Raw genomic sequence first — 22,045 nt, 5'->3', positions numbered from 1 at the left:
GCATATGATAATTTAGTTTGCCAATAGTCCCCGTGAGGTCTGGGGAAGTACCCAGTAACCCAACACCATTCATATTTCTTCTGTGAAAAGTATGAACATTCACTTCAACTGGGATAAATTAAGACTCTAAATGATCTTGTCACAGGAGGTCCAGTTTCACAACCAAAGGAGCTTGAAAACCTGTTTTCAGAGCTGCTTTTTTAGAGGATCAGGTAATGAGTACCCTGTGCGCTGCCTGACCCCTGCTAAGTTCTCCATGAGCTCTGCTGTTCATTCTCACTGCACCCCAGATTTTCAAGGTCATCTGTTTCATTTTCATTGCTTTCCTACCAGGTAGGTCATCATATTTCTGTTTTTCTTTGTTGTGTGGTGAGGTCATTATATTTCTCTGGTTTTTGTTTGTTTATATTGTAACAAAATCAATATTTTTGTTGTCATAGGTGTGTGTTTAAGAGGATTCTGAGAGTCTAAATGACTTGTCTAAGGTTTCACAGTTAGAAAGTGGCAATTTTAGGACCAGAACTCCAGACTTCAGAGTTTATACTCAGCCATAACCCAGCTCTAGTGTCTTCTCCAGGAGAGAAAAGAGAGCAGAGCAGGAAATAAAAGTGCTGGGGCTATACACACACTAACAAAGGCAATGGGAGAGAAGCAGGCAAATGTTCGGATAATTTAGAATATAACAAGTAAAAAAAAAAGAGGTTTGTGATGAGGAAGCTGGTGTTTCTGGACTGATGGTATGTGGGGGGCAAATTCTGTGTGTAGGATCTTGTAAACATCCGCCTCCAGCACTTGGGTGACAGCCCCCACCAGGGGAACTGTGTTCTTAGCTTACTTCTGGCCACTTGTCAGAGCCTGCGTGGGTGAACTGGGTCTATGGGGCATCGCTGGGGTGCCTGCCTGGGATAAGAGTGTGCTCCCCACGGGGAGAAGCCAGGTTGCAACCGCTGGGCCAAGGAACTGGAGAGGGAACTGCGGGGGCGGGGGGGGGGCGGGAAGGGGGGCGGCATGTCCAGTGGAGACCCCTCTTTGTTTAGACCCTCCCTCCCATGAGCAGATCTAAGGCTAGATTATAAACTGGAAAATAGCCCCCCAAGTGGTCAAGGCCTAGAGAAGGTCTAGCGGAAAGGGGATTCAGGTGAATGGGCTTCGTCTCAAGGGGATCTAAGGTAAACGTGCATCTGCCCTTAGGTCTGCGCGCGCCCCTGGTGAAACGAAGCGAGCTTCATTTTGGTGCGCCCAGCAGGTCAGGGTCTTGGAGGGGTTCAGTCAGCTAGGACAAGTCAGGGTCAGGAAAGGACTTGGGAAGCACGGGAGGCGATGCCCTGGGGTAGTCCGCCAGAGATGGGAGTGGGGGATGGAAAGAACAAACAACTACCATCCCAAGGTACCTGCCGTTAGGTCAAGTACATGCTGGAGTTACTGCGGAAATGTTGTGTGTGTGTGTGGTGTGTGGTGTGTGTATGTGGTGTGTGGGTGTCCTTTCCACGAGGGCTGAGAAGAGTAACTGTGCTCCAGTGTGAGGCATGGTTTAACCTGGGTGGCGCCCTTGGCGTGCTGGGTGTAGGGGACACATCTGGCAACCCCGCCCAAGCACGACCCCCCAAACCACAGGAGTCTGGAAGTGCCTGGAAGTTGCAACGGAACCCGATTTTGCCGAACATTGCAGGCTTCTCACCTGAGGTTGGGAACCAGTCAAGATCCAACAGGCAGGACCACGGATCGCTTCTAGATGCACTGGGTCACAGCCACATGCTCAATCGCGCACCGAGAACCCAAATCTGCTACACTCGGGGCGGTGCAGGACTTGCGCACTTACCCTCTTTTCCAGCTCAGGGGCTTGGGGACCCTCCCCCAGGGATAAGAATGGGGAGGTGATCCTCCTATAGGTTCCGTGGCATGGCGGCAGCCCGGGTGAGGCCCAGTGCAAGCAGCCTTGGACCGATGAGCCAAGGGGTCCAAGCTGAAGTTGGGGTTCACCTTCCAGCGGGTAGGCTGCTTTGGAAGGAGAGCAGAGCACCCGGCGGCGGTCAGGCTGCGGCTAAGGAATGGACCTCTCTCTTTCATCAGATGCCTGGGGGATGGGAAGCCAAGAGGAGGGGGCTCCTGCTGGGAGTGTATCCTGACGCCCCCCCTGCACCCCAGCTTGTGGTACAGCTTTAAAATCCTGCGGAGTTTGTCATAGGTCGGCCTCATCACGCATGCGCAAAGGCAAAGTTGGGTGTTTTTTTTTTTTTCCCCTCCCATCCACTCCCCCCCACCCCACCGCACCCGTCCCTTCTCTTTCCAGCCGTCTTTGGTTCTGCAACTTAATTTTTTTTTTTTTCCCTGAGAACACCAGGGGAAAGAGGAGTCCGGAGAGAGGGAGGGAGAGGAGGAGGCAGTTGGCCAGGAGGGCCGGGGGGTGGGGGGGGGGACGCGGTCCCTGCGGTCGGTCAGTCTGTCTGCGGGGCGCAGGATCGCGTGGAAGTTTGCTGCAAGCTCCCAGGCGCCGCCTCCGCCACCCGGAGTCCGGTTCCGTGCAGCCTCTGCCGAGCGAGCTCCTTCGCCGCTGCCGGACCCCGACCACCCGCCGCCCGCTGCCCGCTCTCCCGCCCCTCCGGCCCCGGCGCCTAACGAGGAGGTGGGCAGCCACGCCGGCCATGGACCGCCGGAGCTGAAGAGCCTCCGCGAAGCCCCCGGCCCGCGCGCCTCTTCGCCCTTTTCCCTGGAAAGGCGGGGGGAAAGAAGGGGACTAACCAGAAGAGAGAAAGAAGAGGGTGGGGAGGGGGAACCGGTGTCTCCCCCGGGGGCACTCGCTCATCGTCCCCGAACCCACCACAGGCAGAACTTTCAGGGACGACTTTTACCAGTTTGCTCCCACCTTTTTGCCAAACCCTAAAATGAAAGGACAAAAGTTGGCGCTGACTCTGGCAGCTCGGATGACGACTGGAGCGTTTTCAGCGGCATCTCCAGGAGAAAAACCCGTGCGCGTCTGATTGTTCTGTGGCCCCCAAGCTGTAGTGCGCGTGTGTGTGGGGGGGTGTGTTTGGGTGTGTGTCTGTGTGTGTACACAGACGTCCACACACTCACTCGCGCCCGCGGGATCAGCGCCTGGAAGCAGACGTTTCGGCCACAGACTCAGACTCGTAGAGGAGGAGCTGGCGATCCGGAGGCGTGAGCCGCCAAAAGTCTGCAGGATCCTGGTGTGAATGAACCGGAGGCACCTGGGCGCAGGGATCACCTCCCCCACCCCCCCCCGCCCCGGGCCAGAGTTGAGTTGTGGGGCATTTTTTTTTTTCACCCTCTTGTGAAGAATTTTTTTTTTTTATTATTTGTTGTAAAGTCTTTTGCACAATCACGCCCACATTTGGGGTTGGAAAGCCCTAATTACCGCCGTCGCTGATGGACGTTGGAGAGGGAGCGCCCCGCCGAGGAACAGTCGCCTGCGCGCCCTCGCCGGACCCGCGGCTCCCTTGTTGCGCGCCGGCCGGGCCCTGCTCCTGCTGCCGGCAGGCGGACTTCGGCGCCCTCTCGGTTCCCGCGCGCATCCCAGCGCTACTCTGGCTCGGGCACCCAGACTCGAACGCTAGTGACGGCTTAGGCTCCAGTCCCCAGAGCCTGCCGGACGAGCCCTGGAGGAACCCGCAGCTCTGCGCAGGGTCGTCTCCGCAGGCTTAACGAGGCCGCTCCGCTTGGATTCTTCGGCTCTGGTGGCGACTTCCTCCCCGCGCCCCCCTCCCCCTCGCAATGAAGGTAGGTGTTCTGTGTGCCGCCGACGCTCGTCACTTTTTTTTCCTTTACATTGTTTTCTTTTGGAAGTTAACTGACCCCCCCCCCCAACCTGTCCCTATTCCCCCTCCATTTCTCCTAGCTCTGGAGACGCTAGAACCCCCCGCGTAGCTGGCAGAGACCCCTACCCTTTCGCCCTCCCCCCATCCCCGTGCACTACCTCGGTCTCCCAGGAGACAGACCTCTTCTTGTCCCACCAAAAGTTCTGCAGACTTTTTTAGACTTTGGAGAAAAAGTGGGGTAGAGACAGCGCAGAAAAACTGAGAGAGGTCCGCGGAAGACTTTCCTTTTGCCCTGAGAAACTCAAGTGTAGCTTACTATGTATATTTCAGTAACAGGATAATGATTCAATTCAACAAATATTTACCAAGCGCCCACTGGCGCGGACCCCGAGAGGGCGTGTGGCCGGGGCTCAGAAAGGGGAAGGGGACTCCTTGGTTGAGAGACCGTGAAGCCAGACTAGGAGCCGACTATTCCTGAGCCTTGTACCCCCGCCCTCTGCTGCCAGAGGCCAGGTTGCCGGCTCAACGCAGCCGGGGAACCCAAGCGCAGTAGGCCCTGTGCCTTTAAGAGTGCCTGGCAGGGGGCCAGCTCGCACCCTGGCGCTGGGATCGGGGTCGCGTTATTAGCATTATTAGCCGCCACTGGGTGAGCTCCGCACTTCGCAGCGGTGATGGGGGTGGGGAAGGCTGACGGTGGTGGCTCTAATTTGGTCCGCTGGGAGAGCGTACCTCGGCCCCCCGCGCGGAATCCTCCTTGTCCTTTAGAAACATTTGGGCCTCCGGGTTGGGAGAGCAGGCGGGGGGCAGTTTGTGAACTCTTGTTTGTTTTAATTGTCAGTTGTATGTTAAAGCCGAGTCACACACTCCGAGGGTCACCGAGAGTTCACTTTTACGAAAAGTTAACATTTCCTGCAGTATAACTAGCTATTTTCGAAACAATTTTTCCTCTCTATCCTCCAAGCTTCGATTCTTATTTTCATTTTTTTTTTCTCCTCTTTTAAGTTTTCTAGAAAGTAAGTTTGGGATTGGAATTCAGATGTTTCCTAAAGCAGCCCCCCCCCGCAAAAAAAAAAAAGTTTATAAAAACCCCACAACTTGGAGACCCTGTGGCCTGTTTTACTCTCCAATCGCAGCCTGGCATGGGGGCCCCTTCTCGTCTCCCGTCTTTCTTTAAATGGACAGCTCGCTGTTTGGAAGTCACTTGGAGTCAGTGGTGGGATCACACCTCCTCACCCGCTGCCCTCCTGCCAATGTTCAAGACTACTCCGGCCAGATGCAGAGATTTTGCTTCTAGACAAACTCTGCGGGGAGCCGAGGGTGTGCAGGCAGTGGAGATTGTGTGTCCGAGCGTGTGGATCTGTGCCCTGCATGTAGTGGAGAGTAAAGGGCCAGTTGTTCTCGGGGCTTGCATACACTATATCCTCAGCCAGGCCCGGTGCCACAAAGGAAGACCCTCCCTCCCCAGGAGGCTCGGTCAGAGTCCCTTGCGGTTCCCTCTGCTCAACCGAGCGCCCTGGTGCACAAGGGGTTAGCACCGTCTGCCAGAGCTCAGCTAGTCCTCTGCCTTTTTCTTTCTCGCTGTGTGGTGCCGGCTGCCCCCTGTTGGCTGCCTTGAGGTAGGACATCTTGGAGCCCGTGTCTTGACCGAGCAAGCAGCTTGCTCGCCTTTTCCTCCCACCTCTGGCTTTACAAGAACATCCCTTCGGATCGCCAGGTCCCACTCTCCCAGGAAGGCCCCGTGGAGGCCCCCAGAGGACATGCTGCACTGCGCGGCTGCATTAGTAAGGGGCCAAGTGTCCGACCCAGCGAATGGGGCTCGGGCGAGTGGAAGAAGGGTTGGTATCCCTTCTCCCGGGCACATTAAGGAGCAGGAGCTCCTAGGACCTAGACCCTAGGAAGTCTCGGGTCTGGTCTTGACGCCCTCACTGGTTCACCCTGTAGCCGAGGACCAGCGCTTCTTTTTCTCTCTCTCGGCCTCAGTTTCTTGTCTATTAAAAAGTGGAGTTGAAAATGCCTCTGAAAAATCGGTGTTGAAGCGTTCTGTAATTTTCCTTCTCTTTCCTTCCGCTGACAAACAGTTCTTTGGGACAGAGTTGAGAGGTTGTGCCTAGAGAGCTAGGCGAAACTTTTTGTGTGGGAAGGTAAAAGTGATGTTTCTCTCTCCTCCCCCGTCCCACCAGGTGTGTGTGTGTGAGAGAGAGTTGTCTTGGAGTTTGGAGATCTTGTCTGAGGATGGATGAGGTGAGGCCGGCAAGAGAACTAGGCTTGGTTACTGTCCTTCCCTCGGAGACTCCCTGGTACCCGACTTGGTGTCCCTTCTGAGTGAGGGCAGTCAGAGCTGCACACCTTTCTTGCACTGATTTGGGCTCAAGGAACTCCTTCCTCCACCTCCTCTCTTGGCTCCCCCACCCCTTCCGACCCTCAGCGCTGGCTGTGGACACATCCGGGCGGATGGGGGCAGCTCCGGCTCTCTTGCTCCAAGCTAGAGGCCTGGGGGAGCGCGGGCTCCTCCTGGGTTCCCCCAAAGCTGACCTCCTTTCAGCCCACCATCGCCTCCTGCTTCTCCCCTCGTTCCCCAGCTTTGTGGCTGCCACTGAATTTTTCTCCTGCAGTTTTCTCCATCTCTCTTTCCTTGCTTTCGGGAGAGAATGAAGTGGGGAAAACAAAATTTATCTACCACTAAGAGCTGGGATTCTTAAGAGTTTCCTGTGCTTTTCGCCACCGCGAGCCCAGGTCAATCTAATTTCTTCTTCCAGTTTCTTCATCATTTCCGCTCCCAGAGACTAGGGGCTGGGGCTGGACGTGAAGTGGAAGGGGGTGCCCAGGCCGAGTGAGGTAGCGCCAATGGTTGAGGGGCTAGAATTTTCTCCCTGCCTCGAGGGAATTTCTTTTTAGGCGCCTCTGACCTCCGACTTGGGCGTGCTTTCCCAGGCTTTCTCCTGCCCCCCCAAAGTCCTCTAAGGACTTTAGAGGATTCTCGGCCCGCACGCTAGTTGATAAAGAAGGGTTAGGGACACTTTTAATCCAGTGGGAAGGCTTTGGAGGAGAGACAATATAAGCCGACTCTACGTGGATCTGTTCTGGGGCTGGAAACAAGGGCGCGCAAACGCCCTACCCCCACCTCACCCCTCCCTTGCGCTTGAACCTCTCAAATGCCCGCAGCCCTCCTCTCTGACGCGCGCTAGAAACAGATTCCAAGTATCCTTACAAAGTCCATTTCCTCGGACCCTGAAATTGTTCCAAATTTTTAGCCTGGTCTTCGGTGAATTCAGCTTCTGCCCAGAACTTTTACCCTGCGCGTTAAGGTCTCCGGAGAGGGCTTACTTTGTCCTCTTCTCGGATCGGTTCTCTTGGTAAACAGGCAGGGACGTTTACCCTACAGTTCGATGTATCAGTGAGTTGGGTGTGGGTTCCTTCAGTCTTTAAACTTGTGGGGCCTTTTCTGGGTTGCACGGGGGATTGGAGCGGGAAGGGGGCCAAGATGTTTCCGGGCAAGCGCGCGGGTTAAGTGGAGACGCGACTCGCGGGGCTCTCCCGGCAGATTCCCTTCGGGACACCTCCGGCCTACTCCCAGCCCCGGGCTTAGAGACCCGCGTCACGGAAGCCAACTGCCCTGCTCCCACTTTGGCCCCAGTTCTGTGAATGAGTGGCTTCTCCCCGAGGTCGTCGGGCCGAGTGGGATCGGTTTGTGTGGCTTCTCCTCTAACAAAGAGATCCGCAGTAATCCGCGGAATCTGTTATCAATTTCTCCGCTGCCCGCGCCCCGCCCCGAGCGCCCCGCCCGTCGGAAAGCTGGAAAAGTGCGCGCGGCCCGAAGCGCGGTCTCTGCCTCCGCCTGGGAAGCACGTCGGAGAGCGTGTGTGTCTGTGCACGAGTGAGTGTGTGAATGAGCCAGACTGTGAGTGTGTATGAGTGTGTGCACTCGCGCGGCCTTGGCCCCTGATGGGGAGAGTTGACTTCGCAGCTTGGGCCGCGCGAGAAGGCAGCCCTCGCGAGCCACCCCCTCCCCTGGAGGAAACTTGACACTTCGGGCGGGGGTGGGGAGGAAGACCGAGCCTTCTCTCTCTCCTGGGCTGGGGAAACCCCAGGCTTCTCTTCTGCGGGATGCGCCCCCCAGCTTTGCGACGTTTTAGGGATGAGTGGGCCTCGGGCGCGGAGCCCTGGGTGGCGGGCACTGGGGACCGCATAAGCATTTCCTCTAGAGAAGCCCGGAGGAGTCCGGGCCAAAAGGGAGGCTGGCAAGGGAAAGCCAGGGCGCGCTCCTGAGCCCCTTCGCGTCTCCACCGCTGCCTCGGTCCCCCCAGTCTTTTCTGGCGCCGGTTCCAGCCCAGGCCCTTCTGCAGCCTGGAGGAGGTTCACCTTTCCTTTTCCGAGGAAGGGGCTCCCTTGGCAGCCGAGGGTGGCGCAGCGCGGCAGGGTTACTCTTATCAGAGATGTAAAAGGGGATTTTGGAAAGCCCTTCCTCCCACCCGCCTCCTTTTCGCTCCGCCGCCGCCTACAGGTGGAGAAGTCACCAGTGGGGAGGATGGCGGCGGAAGCCTCCAAGGCCGCCCCCTGCCCCCGTAATTCTTGACGACGGGAACCTTCGCTGCCGAGGCCCTCTGCACCCTGGAATCCAGGGGCTCTGCCGAGACGCGGGAGCCAGCGCATCTCTGGCCCAGCCGGGGGCTCCTTCGCACAGGCCAGGGCCTCGCCCTGCACCCTCATCTTGCGGGACTGACCCAACCGTGTCCGAATTGGGCTGGAGGGTGGGGTAGCGGAGTTTCAAGACCCCGTTGGCAAGATGATCAACTCCAGACCAGGACCAAAGGAAATTGGAGTCCCCTCGGCTTCCTTTTCCCTTTCTCCGTGGCAGCTGCTAGAAGAGGGGACTGGAGGGAGCGGTAGTGGCAGTGAGAAAAATCAGATTTTGGGGGAGCGCTGTGGGGAGGGTCGGGAAGGGAGCCCCTCTCCTCGAACAGCGCGACCCGGGGTGGCGGGGGGTGTATCCCTCCTCTGGGATACACTCCAAGGCGGAGGCTGAAGGCAGGGAGAGGGCACTGTTTTCCGGTTTCCTTCGTTGGGAGAGCAGCTCGCCCATCGCCTTATGCCCCGTGCGCCCCCATCTCCTCCCCATTCCAGTCTGGCCGAAGAGCGGTCTAAGGAAACTCAGGCTGCCTTTCCCGCTATGGAAGCGGCTAGCCCCGGAGCCGGCCGTAAACTGATCGTGAAACTGATGATGTTAATTCAGAGCTGCATTTCCCAGCTGGGCACTCCCGTGCGCTCCGCTCCCGGGGGCCTCGCCCCCCACCCCTTGCCCTTCCCTCCCGCGTGCTGCCCCCACCCCCCACCCCCGCGCCGGCCACCCCGCCTCCTCCGCAGCCGCCGGCGGCGCGCTCCACTCGCCTTCGCGCTCCTCTCGCCCATGGAATTAATTCCGGCTCCACTTGTTGCTCGGCCCAGGTCGGGGAGAGGACGAGGGTGGCAGCGGGTCCCCGAGTGAATTCCCGAGGAGGGACTCAGCACAGCTCGGAACTAGAGGGGAGCGAGGGGGTGCAGGACGCGAGCAAGCAGGAAGGAGGCAGCGCCTGGCACCGGGGCTTTGACTCAACAGCATTGAGACATGTTTGTAATCGCTGGCGTGCCCCGCGCGCAGGATCCCAGCGAAATCAGATTTCCTGGTGAGGTTGCGTGGGTGGATTAATTTGGAAAAAGAAACTGCCTATATCTTGCCATCAAAAAACTCACGGAGGAGAAGCGCAGTCAATCAACAGTAAACTTGAGAGATCCCGGATGCTTCCGTTGTTTAAACTTGTATGCTTGAAAATTATCTGAGAGGCAATAAACATCTGCTCCTTTCTTCCCTCTCCAGAAGTCGATTGGAATATTAAGCCCAGGAGTTGCTTGGGGGACGGCTGGAAGGGCAATGTCTTCCAAGTTCTTCCTAATGGCTTTGGCCATATTTCTCTCCTTCGCCCAGGTTGTAATAGAAGCTAATTCTTGGTGGTAAGTTTATCCTATATGCATATTCTTTTAATTTAAGATTCGTTTGCATTGTATAATGAATGCTGCAATATTCTCAGTCTTGAATTTGGGTGCATTTATGTAATATACGCACGTATATATATAGTATATATATTTATATATGTGTGTGTATATAAACATAAAAATGTATCTTTAAATCAAATTTTTCTTTAAATTTTGTGAATTAAAAGTTTTGCTAATTTTTAACACTGTGAAGCTTATCTTTGTTAGCTCCATAGGGAATAGAAGCTATAAATTTAAACTTTGTTTTTTTTTGAGGTTCAGATTATGCTTGTAGTACATCATGTAATTAAGGGAAACCAGAATTCACTTCTCTAATAATTGTAAGCCTATCTATAAAATGTGCTTTTTGCTACCTCTAGGTAGTAAAAGTGAGTTCTAACATTTATTTTCTGTCACTTGAGGTTACTAACTTTCAGGGTCTGAAGTAGGCAGAGTTACTAGGAAGATAGCTAAACTCCAAGTAGGGAAGTACTGGGAGCTTGAAATTTAATCAAAAGAGGTTACCTTGAGTAGTTCAGTATCCCTGAATGTGGGTTTCTTGCCGGTAGGGGCCTCGAGGTAGACTGCATTATATCTAGAGGATTATTTTTGACGGCGTTCTGGGTATTTTTTTTTTTTAACTGTAAATGAACAGCGTTTTTCTGTCAAACATGACTTCTGTTCCCTGGACACTCTGTCTTGGGTCCCTCACAGTCACATAAGGAGCCCTTTTTAAAACGTCTAGAACAGGGTGAATTTTCTTCCGTCTGTATACTTGTCCTCCTGTTCTTCCATCAGTCAAAAGGAACTGCTATCTCCTACCCGTGTCGAATTGTGTCTGCTTTCCGTATTCATACATTTTCAAGGCAGATCGGTCCAATTTGTGGGGCAAAGTGAGTCATTTTCTCTCATGTCAGAGGCCCATCCCCCCAGACTGCCTTTAGCCCCTTTTCTGGTGTGGAATATCAGAAATTTTGGTTCAGGTATATGGCAGAAAGGGGCAAGGAGGGGAGTGAAAACTCTAGCTGAGAAGCCAGATGGCGGGATAGGGGCTATACAATGCCTCCGTTTTCTGAGTGGAGTTTAAACAGAGGAGTTCTATGAAGCCCGTCTCATACTTTGTCATGAGGACAAGCAGGAGAGAAAAAGCATCTGTGTGCTTAAACTTCTGTATTGCTGACATGTTTTCAGGGGGCCCACCTTGAGAGTTCACGTAAATCTTGAATGCACATCTCCCCCCCTTTCTAGGTCGCTAGGTATGAATAACCCTGTTCAGATGTCAGAAGTATATATCATAGGAGCGCAGCCTCTCTGCAGCCAACTGGCAGGACTTTCCCAAGGACAGAAGAAACTCTGCCACTTGTATCAGGACCACATGCAGTACATCGGAGAGGGCGCCAAGACGGGCATCAAGGAGTGCCAGTATCAGTTCCGACACCGGCGGTGGAACTGCAGCACCGTGGATAACACCTCTGTCTTCGGCAGGGTCATGCAGATCGGTAGGAAACCGTTTCAGATATTGTTAAATGTATAGAAACTGTTCTCCTAGGAAACGTCTCTAGTGTTACTTTCAAGCTTCATCTGATGGGACTCTTCCAGCAGGGTGGCGGCTTGGGACTTCTGTCATTCTGGCTGTGTTCGTGCCTGTCCTCTAGATGTCTAATGATAAGTTTTGGCCTTCTTGAATTAGATCAGGAGCGGGTAGGTGTCAACGACACCTTCATTTTTTTGATCACTTAATTTTCCTGAAAAGCATTTTGTGTAAAATAGTACCAGAGCACTTATTTTGGTTTCACAAAAGTAGATGGGGAAAGCTGAGTCATTTCTGTCCTTAAACTTCAAAACCCTTAACTGTTAGAAGTTTCCTAACCTAAGCCACAATTCAGATGGCACAGGCATCAAACTGAAAATTGCCATCTTGCAGAATGCTGGATGAGCTGGACGTAAGTAAGGTTTTAATTTTCCTAATATAGATATTTCCTCAAGCTATCTATCAAGATATATGTGTTAGACACTTTACTTTTAGTCCCAGGAAGAATTTTAATTAGAAGTGATCCAATTTACATTTGTGAGTTGGCCGTTGATATAAGAACACCTGCTTCAAAGGGCAGCCTGGAAACTTAAAAGTGTTCAATGTATCGTTCACAGTCCAGTTCTTTATTTTTAAATGTGTTGTTGAACTTGTTATTCTATTCAGGGAGAAGGTGGCACTAAAACTGGGCTAGAGGCAAAGAATCTGGAAAATCAGTCTGCCTCTGGTTTGGTTGAATAGTGTAGGCTACAGTCTGACAGATGTGGTCCTGTGTGTGTTTGCTAGTGAATATTTTTGGTCTCTTTACTTTTATGCAAACAAGCCCATATAATTAATATGACTGCAGTGACTCCTAAAATAAGAAGCAATTTATCACAGCAATTAACTATTTATACTGACTGAAGATAAAAAGTTGGCTTAATGTCTGTCACGGATGGATAAAATGCTTTTTAAAAAAACCCTGAAAAGTGCATTCATTGAGAACAAAAAAGAGTTGTCAGTGGATGTTTGAGCCAAGCGGCTTCATAAACTAAAATAATACAGGACTGGAAGCCGTTCCTCTAATTGAATGGGAGAACGGTCTGCAGCCTCAGCCTACAGAGCCTCCTAGGGCTTTCCTGTTAATGATTAAAATGTGCTAATGCATATTCTGGGACCTGAATCTAGGAGTTAAGCTTCAGGAACACAGGAGTTTTCCCCAAATATGGGCTGCCTTATGTGGTTAACTCAGGGTGCAGTGAAGATTTAATTCTCCTGCATTTTGATGATATTGTGAGTGATCCAAAAACATCTTTGTCAGCTATATCACGGTAACCTCTCAGCTTTCTCTTCACCTTTGCCTTATGTGTTTCCTCTGCCTGCCTTCCTCTCAAACTTTGGGAGTTTTTCCCATGTGTATGAGTTAGTGAAAATCATACACCTCTGATGGTAACAAGGAAGGAAAACAGCAATTGGAACTGTTTTTCTGTGTAGTCACTAGAACACAGCTTTGATTTAAGATCCTCTTTGTATGTAGCCTGTTTGGGGCCAAAATGTTCAGAATAAGCTATCATTTGCTAAGTGGATTTGAGTTCTGCTGAAGATTTATTTAAAATGTGGTCCAAGATTCAAAGAGCCTGCTTCCTCAGCGAACAAGCAGAACCCTTGGTACAAAGGCCTGCGTTTAATTGTCCCCTGTAAGTAGACTCTCTTAGCTGTGTGGCACCATCTTGGTTGATGGGAAGTAGACAGGAGTGGAAGCTCGTGATGGTCCCAGAGGAGGGAGCCCTCCTGGATCCTACCATCCCCGAGGCCCTCCTCGCCAAAGGGCCCTCAGGTGTCTGAGTTCTCAGAGCAGACAGCTGTTGCAGGGTGGCTCACAGTGGAACACAGACCAGGCCTTAGAGAGAGAGACGAAAAATCAGAATCGGTTTTTATGGACGAGGAACACGAACCCCACCTCAACGGTGGAAAAGTTACTTCATTTTCACTTTTCTACTTTAGGGTTTGTTAGATGAGAATGAGCTAGGGGAAAATTTGAAACACCTCTGATGCTAAGTGTGTGGGTGCCCACTCCAGAGCATGGAGTTCACCAGGGACGTGGAAGCTGGTTATCCTGAGAGACCCTATGATGAGGCCAGTGTCTGAGACTCAGGCTGCCACCCCCAAGCGCTCACCTACTTTCTCGAGAGGCCAGTCCGGGCGCTGTACACAGTCGCCTCTTCATTATGAAAACTTCCTCATTTTTCATCTTGCTAGTCTTTCCTTCCAGCTTTTGTCTCCAGCTTGTCTTTGTTTGCCTGCTATGAAAAGATGTGTAAGAAAGGCGCCGTTTTCCCAGAGGGTGAGGACAGGAGAGGTTGATCTCTCAGGGAGGAGCTGTCACCATATGCAGTGCTGCTTCCAGGATGACTGAGTCCCCACGCTGCAGCCAAAGAGCGCTTCTCATGCTGACGTTTTCCCTGCAGTGACCAACTAGCTTAGAGATTGCTACCAGGTTTGATTTCTGGGGCAAGAAAAGAAAATGGTCAAGACAGCATTGTCCTGCTTTGTATAAAATCCCTTTGATGCTCTCTGAATGCAGGACGGTGTTTTTTCTCTTCCTCTGTCTCCAGAGGATGGTTTATCTCTCTTCCTCAAGCTACCTCTGTATTCTACAAGTCTCCCGTCCACAGGGTTTTCTTTACTATCAGTGTTAATCCTCAGATCACTCCCTAGGATCTGTCTGCTCTCCTCATTTCTCACCACTCCCTTGATGTTTTCTGCCTTGCTAATTCAACTAGATAGATGGAACACCCCCACAGGAACTTTCTGGATCCTCCTGCCAACTACCAGCACACTCCTCAAGTTATTCATTTTTTACAATGTGGGGAAGGTTTGGTAAATCAGAACCATCGCCATTTCTGAGAGGGGAATCACAAATGGTTGCAGGTTGAGGGGCAGAAGCCCAAAGGAAGGACGGTCTGCAGGTTCCCTGAGTTGGCAGACCTACCCTCCTGCAGGACTGCCCTTGAGTACTGTGGTCAGCTGTTGTTGTCATTCCCTACCCCCACCAAAAAAAAAAAATTGTTAGCAAGCTCTTTAAGAGAAACTGATCCTGGTACAGGGATCCCAGTGTCAGAAGGGGCCTTTTCCCCGCTGGGCATCTAGTTCAATACCCTTATTTTATAGTTGAGGAAAATGAGGCCCCCTCATCACCCCCTGCCCCAGGCCCAGCTTCAGCTGGCCGGGTATTAACCCTTTCTCCTTCATCATATAACTTTCATTAAGTGACTTCTTGTTCCATGTAGAAATGTGTCTAGGTACAAGTGGAAATTAAGGTAGTCTATGCTCACCTCTGTTTTTCTTCATACAAATGGGCTCCCATAGAACTGTTTGACAGGGAGATACTCTTTGCAAGTTTTAGAGGAGGAGAACCTTTTTCTTCTTTTCTCCTTAAAACTGTATTCCCCCCCCCCCTTTTTGTTGTTTTCCTGACACTTGGAGTCAGGGGCTGCTGGGGAGTCGCAGAAGTGACATTAAAGAACGGCAGGCTGTTGTGAAAGTAAGATACCTTCTTGAGTGAGAAGCATCAGGCCGGTCAGCTTGGGAACTAAGAAGAGGCGAGGATTTCATTTGTAACTCTCTAGGAACCGGTTGAGAAATATCCTCTGGGGAAGTCAGGAGCCTTTTTCTGAGTCAGACTTGATGCTGCAGATGGAGGAAGGGGAAGCCAGGTTGCTACCAGCGGGGCCACAGGAGCTGGAAGGGAAGGGGCAGCTGCAGTGTTTGGCGTCCCTGGGGGCCTAGGGCTTTCAGAGGCTCTAAGCCTCTGTGCTCCTGTTCTGTAGGTCACTCAGAATGAAAATAGTAAGAAATGTTTAAGATAAGTGTCAAGAAGTCTACCCCAATTGTGTGTTTTCTTCCCTTGGCCACTGGGTTATTTTCAGAAGAGGTGTATGGAACAGTCGCTCTCAGAGCATCCCGCCTTGGGCTCTGAAACGGCAGAGCAGAGGTGGGGTGGGTGTTACTACCCTCCTGGGCTGTTTCTGCGGTTGGGGAGGAGGGCCTGGGCCCTGGGGCCTCCTGGCTCCCGCTCTAGGAGAGCAGTGGGGTGTTCGCCGTCAGGGGCCGCAGAGTGGGGGCGCCCGCTGACCGGTCCTCGCCCGCAGGCAGCCGCGAGACGGCCTTCACGTACGCGGTGAGCGCCGCGGGGGTGGTCAACGCCATGAGCCGCGCCTGCCGCGAGGGCGAGCTGTCCACCTGCGGCTGCAGCCGCGCCGCGCGCCCCAAGGACCTGCCGCGGGACTGGCTGTGGGGCGGCTGCGGCGACAACATCGACTACGGCTACCGCTTCGCCAAGGAGTTCGTGGACGCCCGCGAGCGGGAGCGCATCCACGCCAAGGGCTCGTACGAGAGCGCACGCATCCTGATGAACCTGCACAACAACGAGGCCGGCCGCCGGGTGAGCGTCCGCCCCGTCGCCCCGAGTCTCTGCGACTCTCTTCCTGGCTCCGCCCCCACTCCTAGCTTTTCCGGTCTATTTCCCCCCTGCCCGCTCCTCTCTGTCCCTCCACTGCCCTCAGCCAGCTCCCCACAGGCCTCCCTGGAGGGGTGCACACCCCAGAAAGGCCTCCTGGAGCGGAAGCAGCCCGCTGTGGCCAGCTCCAGCCAAGGGGCGCCTGCAGTGGCCTGAGAAAGATCTTTCTCCGCCTCTTTAATTAGTCCCCAGTGCAACTGGCCAGGCCAGAGCTAAACATGCTGCTTCGGTTCGCAGCCCTCCTCCCTGGACCAAGATTGTGGCTGCGATTAAGATTAAATCGGGGAGAGGGAGTTACTTATCTCAGTAGGTGCCCAGTTGAGAAAACCCTCCACCCAGCGCCTGGGTTCCCTCCTCCCCTCTCTGTGTCCCTCCTCGTGTGTCCTCGGACAGCAGGCCTGATGGATTGAGGGTTTGTAAAAAGAGCTTTTCTAGGAAAACTTTCCAACCGTGTGGAATTTCGTAGGTCTGACGATCAGGCCCATGGAGGGAAGAGAGAGGGCCTCGGAAGTGTCCAGAGAGAAAGTCCTCCCAAGGCAGCCCGGCCCCCCACCCCATCCCCCGTTTCACTCTTTCCTTCCCCTGGTGGGGCTGTGAAAAGCTCCCTCACAATAGTTAAAAAGACCCTTTTTTCCTGCGGTTAAACACATGGCACTTTATGGCTGCTTTAAAATGAAGGGGTGAAAACTTTTCCTAACTTTGGCAGCACTGAAAACCAGGACCATTATTTTTTTCAGAGAATCCAAGGTGGGTGCCAGGAACTTTCTGGTCAGAGATCTCCCTCTTCTGTCTTTTGGGGTGAGGAACAGGAATGGTGTTCACAGAGGAACATCCAGGGGACAGGAAGGAACCTGAGAGCCCTGCAGCCGCACACCCTCATGTGATAGATGGGACACTGAGGCTGGAACCACTTCCAGGCGGGGGCAGAGGATTAGGGGATGCAGCTGTCAGCCCAGACACATTTGTGCTTACACTAAGGTGTTGCAGCAGCTCGAGGGTAAAGGGCTGCAGGTTTGGGGATTAAAGAAATCTAGGTTAACACTCTGCTCTGTTTCTGAGCCTCCCGTTGCCACATCTGCTCAGCGGTTAGATGGACATTAACGCTGTCGCTTGGAGTTGCTGTGAATCCTCACTGGGGTCATACAGTAGACTGAACCTTGTTATCAGTGCTTGGCCACTTCTGAGTTCTAATTAATAAGGCTCAACCAAAGGGCTGAGTTCAGTGTCAACCAGTGGTCAGTGCTTGATAAATGATAACTGAGTCACTAGACCTAATGAAGCAAAGCACATAGGAAAGCGGAAAATAACTCAGATCCCTCCAGGTAACCTGTTTCTTCTCAACTTTGATCTTGACCATGTGGGGGATCATGGAAGACTCCACTGTGTAGAATCTTACCTGTGATGCCTGAGGGGTCAGATGGTTGCTCCAGGGGAGTGTGGCCTCTCCTTTCTGAGGCTCCCCTTTGCTGGGGTGCCTGTACCAGGGGTGGACTTTCTGTCCCCTGCAGCCGGCCCAGGCCTTGGAGTGGGCACGGCCACCCCACAGCCTTGGGAGCCTAGCACTTTGGTCCTGTTCTCTACCCAGGACACATCACCTTAATCAGCATGCAGGGCGCCCAGCGTCTCAGACCACAAATGCCTCCAGGACAGAGGTATGGCTGACTCGGGCCCCACTGTGTCCCTCTCTGGTGGTTTCACCCTTTGGGGATTTCCTAGATTTCTCTCATGGAGAGAAATCACAGGAGCTTAGCAATCAAGAAGAGCAGGTCAAGGGACTTCCAAGGGGAGACAGGTGGGGTTGGAGAGTGGGAAAAGCACATTCGATATAATTTCATTTAACATGAGCATTTGCACATAGGTTTTTTGGAAATGTTATAGTTGGAACACTGAACCTAGCTTGATCCTTGTGGATGAGGTTACAGAGAAGATGGTTTTCCTCCAGGATTGTAGGGGTGAGAGGAGGAAAGCTGGACACTGGGTCAGGAAACCATATTAGACTCCTAGAAAGAAAATCTAGCTTCTGATTCTCCTCAACGGGGAGTGAAGGTTAGATACGTTTGCAAAACCCTTTCCCACACTAGCCAAGGGCCTGAAACCCTTCATGTGCGGGGATGGGGAGGTGCGCTTGAGCTCCCCTTTGAGGAAAGCCCCTTCTGAAGCCCTGGAGGGAGAGGGTCACTGCTGGGGCAGGAGCTGCCTCTCACAGCTCCGGCCTCCAGGTCCTGACAGGCCGCTGCCAGCAGCGCGCCAGCTCGGGAGGCTCACTGGCACAGCACCGGGCAGCCAGCACTATAAATAGGCAGTGGCCACCTCCCAGACCCGTGGGCGCTGCTACTGTAGCACCGGGGCACTGGCAGGGGCCCAGCACCATGCCCTCACCACCCTGCAGACCAGGTTTACTGATTGCATCCTGCCGGCTAAGTACCTCAAGCCAGCATCTCTAGGTTTCACCCTTGTAACACTGCCGTGAGGTTGGTGGCATCACAGTGCCCTTCACAGATGGGGAACAGAGGCCCAGAATGGTGATGCCCTTGCCTGAATTCAGGGGCAGGGGCAGGACAGAATCTGTGTCTACCTGGTCCAGGGTGGACGCTCTCAGCCTGCGCAGAGCGTAGGGGCTATGCAGGAAGCAGGAGTGAAGGTGCCTGAGATCCAGGCCTGGTCCCCCTCTGTCCGGCCTGTGACCATCTGGGCTGCTCACCTTCTCTGTGTCACTGGGCCCTCATCCAGTCCCGCCCAGGTTACAGCCTTGCTGGGAGGATTTGGTGAGAAGAGAGTGGAGAGGCTCTTAGGACAGGGCTCGCCCCGTGGTGAGCTGTAAAGAGTGAGAAAGATTTGAACCCTGACCACTTACCAGCTGGGCTGATCACGTGAGTTGGAGCCCACCTGCCTGGGTTCCAGTCACGGCCCCTCCTTCCCAGTGCTTGGGCTGGCGAAGCCCACACCTCACTGGGTCTCACTTTCCTTCTCTGAAATGCAGGCGGTAGAGCTCTTCCCTCACAGGCTGCTGCTGGCAGGAGTCCAGGTGGTCACCTGACGGCAGTCTCCTGCTTCCAAAAAAGAAGCCAAGGCAACAATTTTGTTTCTTGTTCCCATTCAAAACCAGGTAGTTTATGATGATGATGTGCAACAATGAGGGGCTAAGAACTGATTTATTTCGCAGACTAATTTTTAAAGAAGGCCACAAAAGGCTCCAGGTCTGGAGGACAAGGTGGCCCGGCCGAGCTGGTGACCAGGGTCTGGGTTCCCAGGTGAGGGTGCCCCCTACTGACTGTCCCCTTCTCTCTGCAGACGGTGTATAGCCTGGCCGACGTGGCCTGCAAGTGTCACGGGGTGTCAGGCTCGTGCAGCCTCAAGACGTGCTGGCTGCAGCTGGCCGACTTCCGCAAGGTGGGTGATGCCCTGAAGGAGAAGTACGACAGCGCGGCGGCCATGCGGCTCAACAGCCGGGGCAAGCTGGTGCAGGTCAACAGCCGCTTCAACTCGCCCACCACCCAGGACCTGGTCTACATCGACCCCAGCCCCGACTACTGCGTGCGCAACGAGAGCACCGGCTCGCTGGGCACGCAGGGCCGCCTGTGCAACAAGACGTCTGAGGGCATGGACGGCTGCGAGCTCATGTGCTGCGGCCGCGGCTACGACCAGTTCAAGACGGTGCAGACCGAGCGCTGCCACTGCAAGTTTCACTGGTGCTGCTACGTCAAGTGCAAGAAGTGCACGGAGGTCGTGGACCAGTTCGTCTGCAAGTAGCGGGCGCCCTGTGCCTGCCTGCCGCCCGGCCCCGCTCCCAGGACCCACTTATTTATAGAAAGTACAGTGATTCTGGTTTTCTTTTAATGTTTGTTTCAGCCCCAAGAATTTCAACCGGAACCATTTTTTTCCCCCTGTTCCCATCTGAGAACTCTGTGGTTAATAATATTATAATTATTATTTGGCAATAAGGGGGTTGGGAACCAAGAAATATTTATTTTGTGGATTCTTTGGAAAGGTAAGACTTGTTTTGATGGTATAATGGATGGGAGGGGATAAAACATGCCCTTGCTGAGATGTGTGCACATCTGGAAGTCAAGGAAACATCATTTTCTTTGTCTCAGCTCTCGTATGGGACAGGTAGCATCCCACTGCAAGAAAGTGGCACAGAGCTATGTATGACTCAGCACCTGTGGCCGAAAGGAGTTCTGTGCTCTGGGGAAGCCGGAAGGTCTTGAGAAACAGACAAAACAATGAGAACCCCACTCCCCTCTTTCCCAGGGGCTGCCAGCCTGAAATGTTTCCAAAATGTATTTAAAATTTAAGAACAAGAATCTCACATCCCTTTAAGAAAGAAGGTTTATCATATGTCTCACTGTCCTCCAGCATTCCATCTACAGCTGGTTCATTCTATTAGCTACTGAAACCTGGGGAGCAGGGAGAGAAGCCCTAGACATTAAAAAATAAAAACAAAAGCAACTTCTTATATTGAGTCAGTTGATTTAGCATTCAAAGCTGTTGTGAGAATCAGGTTCTCCACTTGGGAAAGGATCCCTGAATGATTCTGGTACCAGACGTTTTGTTTGGAGAAGGGCAGGGAGGTTGGCTTGGCGATAAAGGAAAATATACTGTAATTTTCTTAGGGATACTTGGTTGGTAAATGATAATAAAATAACATGAATTCCATTCACAGATCTTCAACCTGAACTTCAAGGTAATTGTGTGCAGTTCAGCCCTGCACCAAAGCAGAAAACCTATTTGAGGGAAAAAAGTGACCTCCGCCCTCCCTCCTTGACCCTGCGCCCCCTCCGATTCCGTGCCTTGCTGCGCTGCGGCCACGTTTCCAAGCAGAGCTCCACTGGGTCCCCTCTGATTGTAGGACAGGAAATGAAACCTTAGGAGCTCCTCTTGGAGAACAGCTCGCTACTTAGGGATTTTATTCCCCCTACAACTTTTATTTCGAGGGACAGCAGTTTTCTATGTTTGTATGACATCACTTGGCGAATGCACTTCCCAGAGGTGTGGCAGCATTTCTCTCTTCCGATCTCCTCTGACGCTTCCCGTTCGTCTGCAGGTGCACCTAGAACTGTGCCCAGTGGACTTGAACGGCTGGGTTTATAGGGAGGAGATTGGTTCAGCGGTACCTGATAGCTCAGTCTCTTGTAGATAACATATATATATATGTTTATATATATATATATAAATATAATTATATCTCAGTGCAGCCAGTGATTTAGATTTACAGTTTACTCTGGGGTTATTTCTTCGGTCTAGAGCCGTGTGGTCCTCCACTGCAATCCAAGTGGGATTTTCCCCAACGGTTTCTAGTTGAGCTCGGGCTGTGGCCCTGATGCCATTTCATGCTGAGCGTGACGCAGCAGCTGTGTTTCTGAGGAATCTGGAGGGTCTCGGTCATGGGCATGGTGGTTTGAAGATTTCGTCTCCCCCGCGCCATCCCCTGGTGCTCCAGCCTTGTTTCCTGCACCCTTTCTGGAGAGGGCATTCCTTGTTCGTTCCAGGGGTGGGAGTGAAGACGATACACTGTCAGCATTTCTCTTTCCTTTGCTCACTTTGCAGGTGGAACTTGGTGCCGGTTAGACCTGAGGGCACCTGTGCCGAGTCCCTAGGGAAAATCCAGCTCACAGCCTCCTCTTTGCAAAGAGTACCATCACCTGTGTTCTCATCCCAGACTTGTGCTGTTTTAGAAGTTTGGGAAGACACACGCTCTCCTGCAGCCCTCACAGGCTCAGTGGCCCTCAGGTCAGCCCGGCCACCTGTGGCTCTTATTGCACAAGGATATTCACTCTCCCTGCCCCCAGCTGCAGTGAATTGCAAGCAAAAGATCTTGAAAGTAAAAAGCACTAATTAGTTTAAAATGTCACTTTTTTGGTTTTTATTATACAAAAACCATGAAGTAATTTTTTTTTTACTTGCTAAACCAGATTTTTTGTTCCTTTCTAGTGATTCATGTTTATGAAGAGAGTTGAGTTTAACAATCCTAGTTTTTAAAAGAAACTATTTAATGTAAAATATTCTACTTGTCATTCAGATATTATGTATATCTTCTATGGCCTTTATTCTGTACTTTTAATGTACATATGTCTGTCTTGTGTGATTTGTATATTTCACTGGTTCAAAAACAAACATCGAAAGGCTCATGCCAAATGGAAGATAGAATATAAAATAAAATATTACTTGTATATTGGTAAATGGTTTCCATTGTCCTTCAGATACTTCATGTGGAGAGTTTTTGAGAAACCATGAGGG

The 22,045-nt window shown here is 52.5% G+C and overlaps 1 protein-coding gene across 3 annotated transcripts; it reads left to right on the top strand.

The window, feature by feature from the left end:
• Nucleotides 1–2,299: 2,299 nt before the first annotated feature.
• WNT5A (Wnt family member 5A) lies at nucleotides 2,300–21,988 on the top strand. Of its 3 annotated transcripts, none has more exons than XM_055414099.2 (5): nucleotides 2,300–3,735; nucleotides 9,625–9,758; nucleotides 11,028–11,278; nucleotides 15,441–15,733; nucleotides 19,100–21,988. In XM_055414099.2, the coding sequence occupies exons 1-5, from the start codon at nucleotides 3,730–3,732 to the stop codon at nucleotides 19,556–19,558; spliced, it is 1,143 nt and encodes a 380-aa protein (XP_055270074.1). In that variant the 5' UTR covers nucleotides 2,300–3,729; the 3' UTR covers nucleotides 19,559–21,988. The 3 variants fall into 3 exon arrangements, with proteins under 3 accessions (XP_055270074.1, XP_055270075.1, XP_055270076.1); XM_055414100.2 differs by lacking the exon at nucleotides 2,300–3,735 and adding an exon at nucleotides 7,660–8,665; XM_055414101.2 differs by lacking the exon at nucleotides 2,300–3,735 and adding an exon at nucleotides 9,141–9,215.
• The last annotated feature ends 57 nt before the right edge of the window (nucleotides 21,989–22,045 follow it).

Source organism: Moschus berezovskii, chromosome 24 (genome assembly GCF_049115385.1).
Source record: "Moschus berezovskii isolate FMDL1 chromosome 24, NW_MosBer_1.0, whole genome shotgun sequence".
In the NCBI taxonomy this organism is placed as follows: Eukaryota; Metazoa; Chordata; class Mammalia; order Artiodactyla; family Moschidae; genus Moschus; species Moschus berezovskii.
This window is presented reverse-complemented; position numbering and strand designations above follow the sequence as displayed.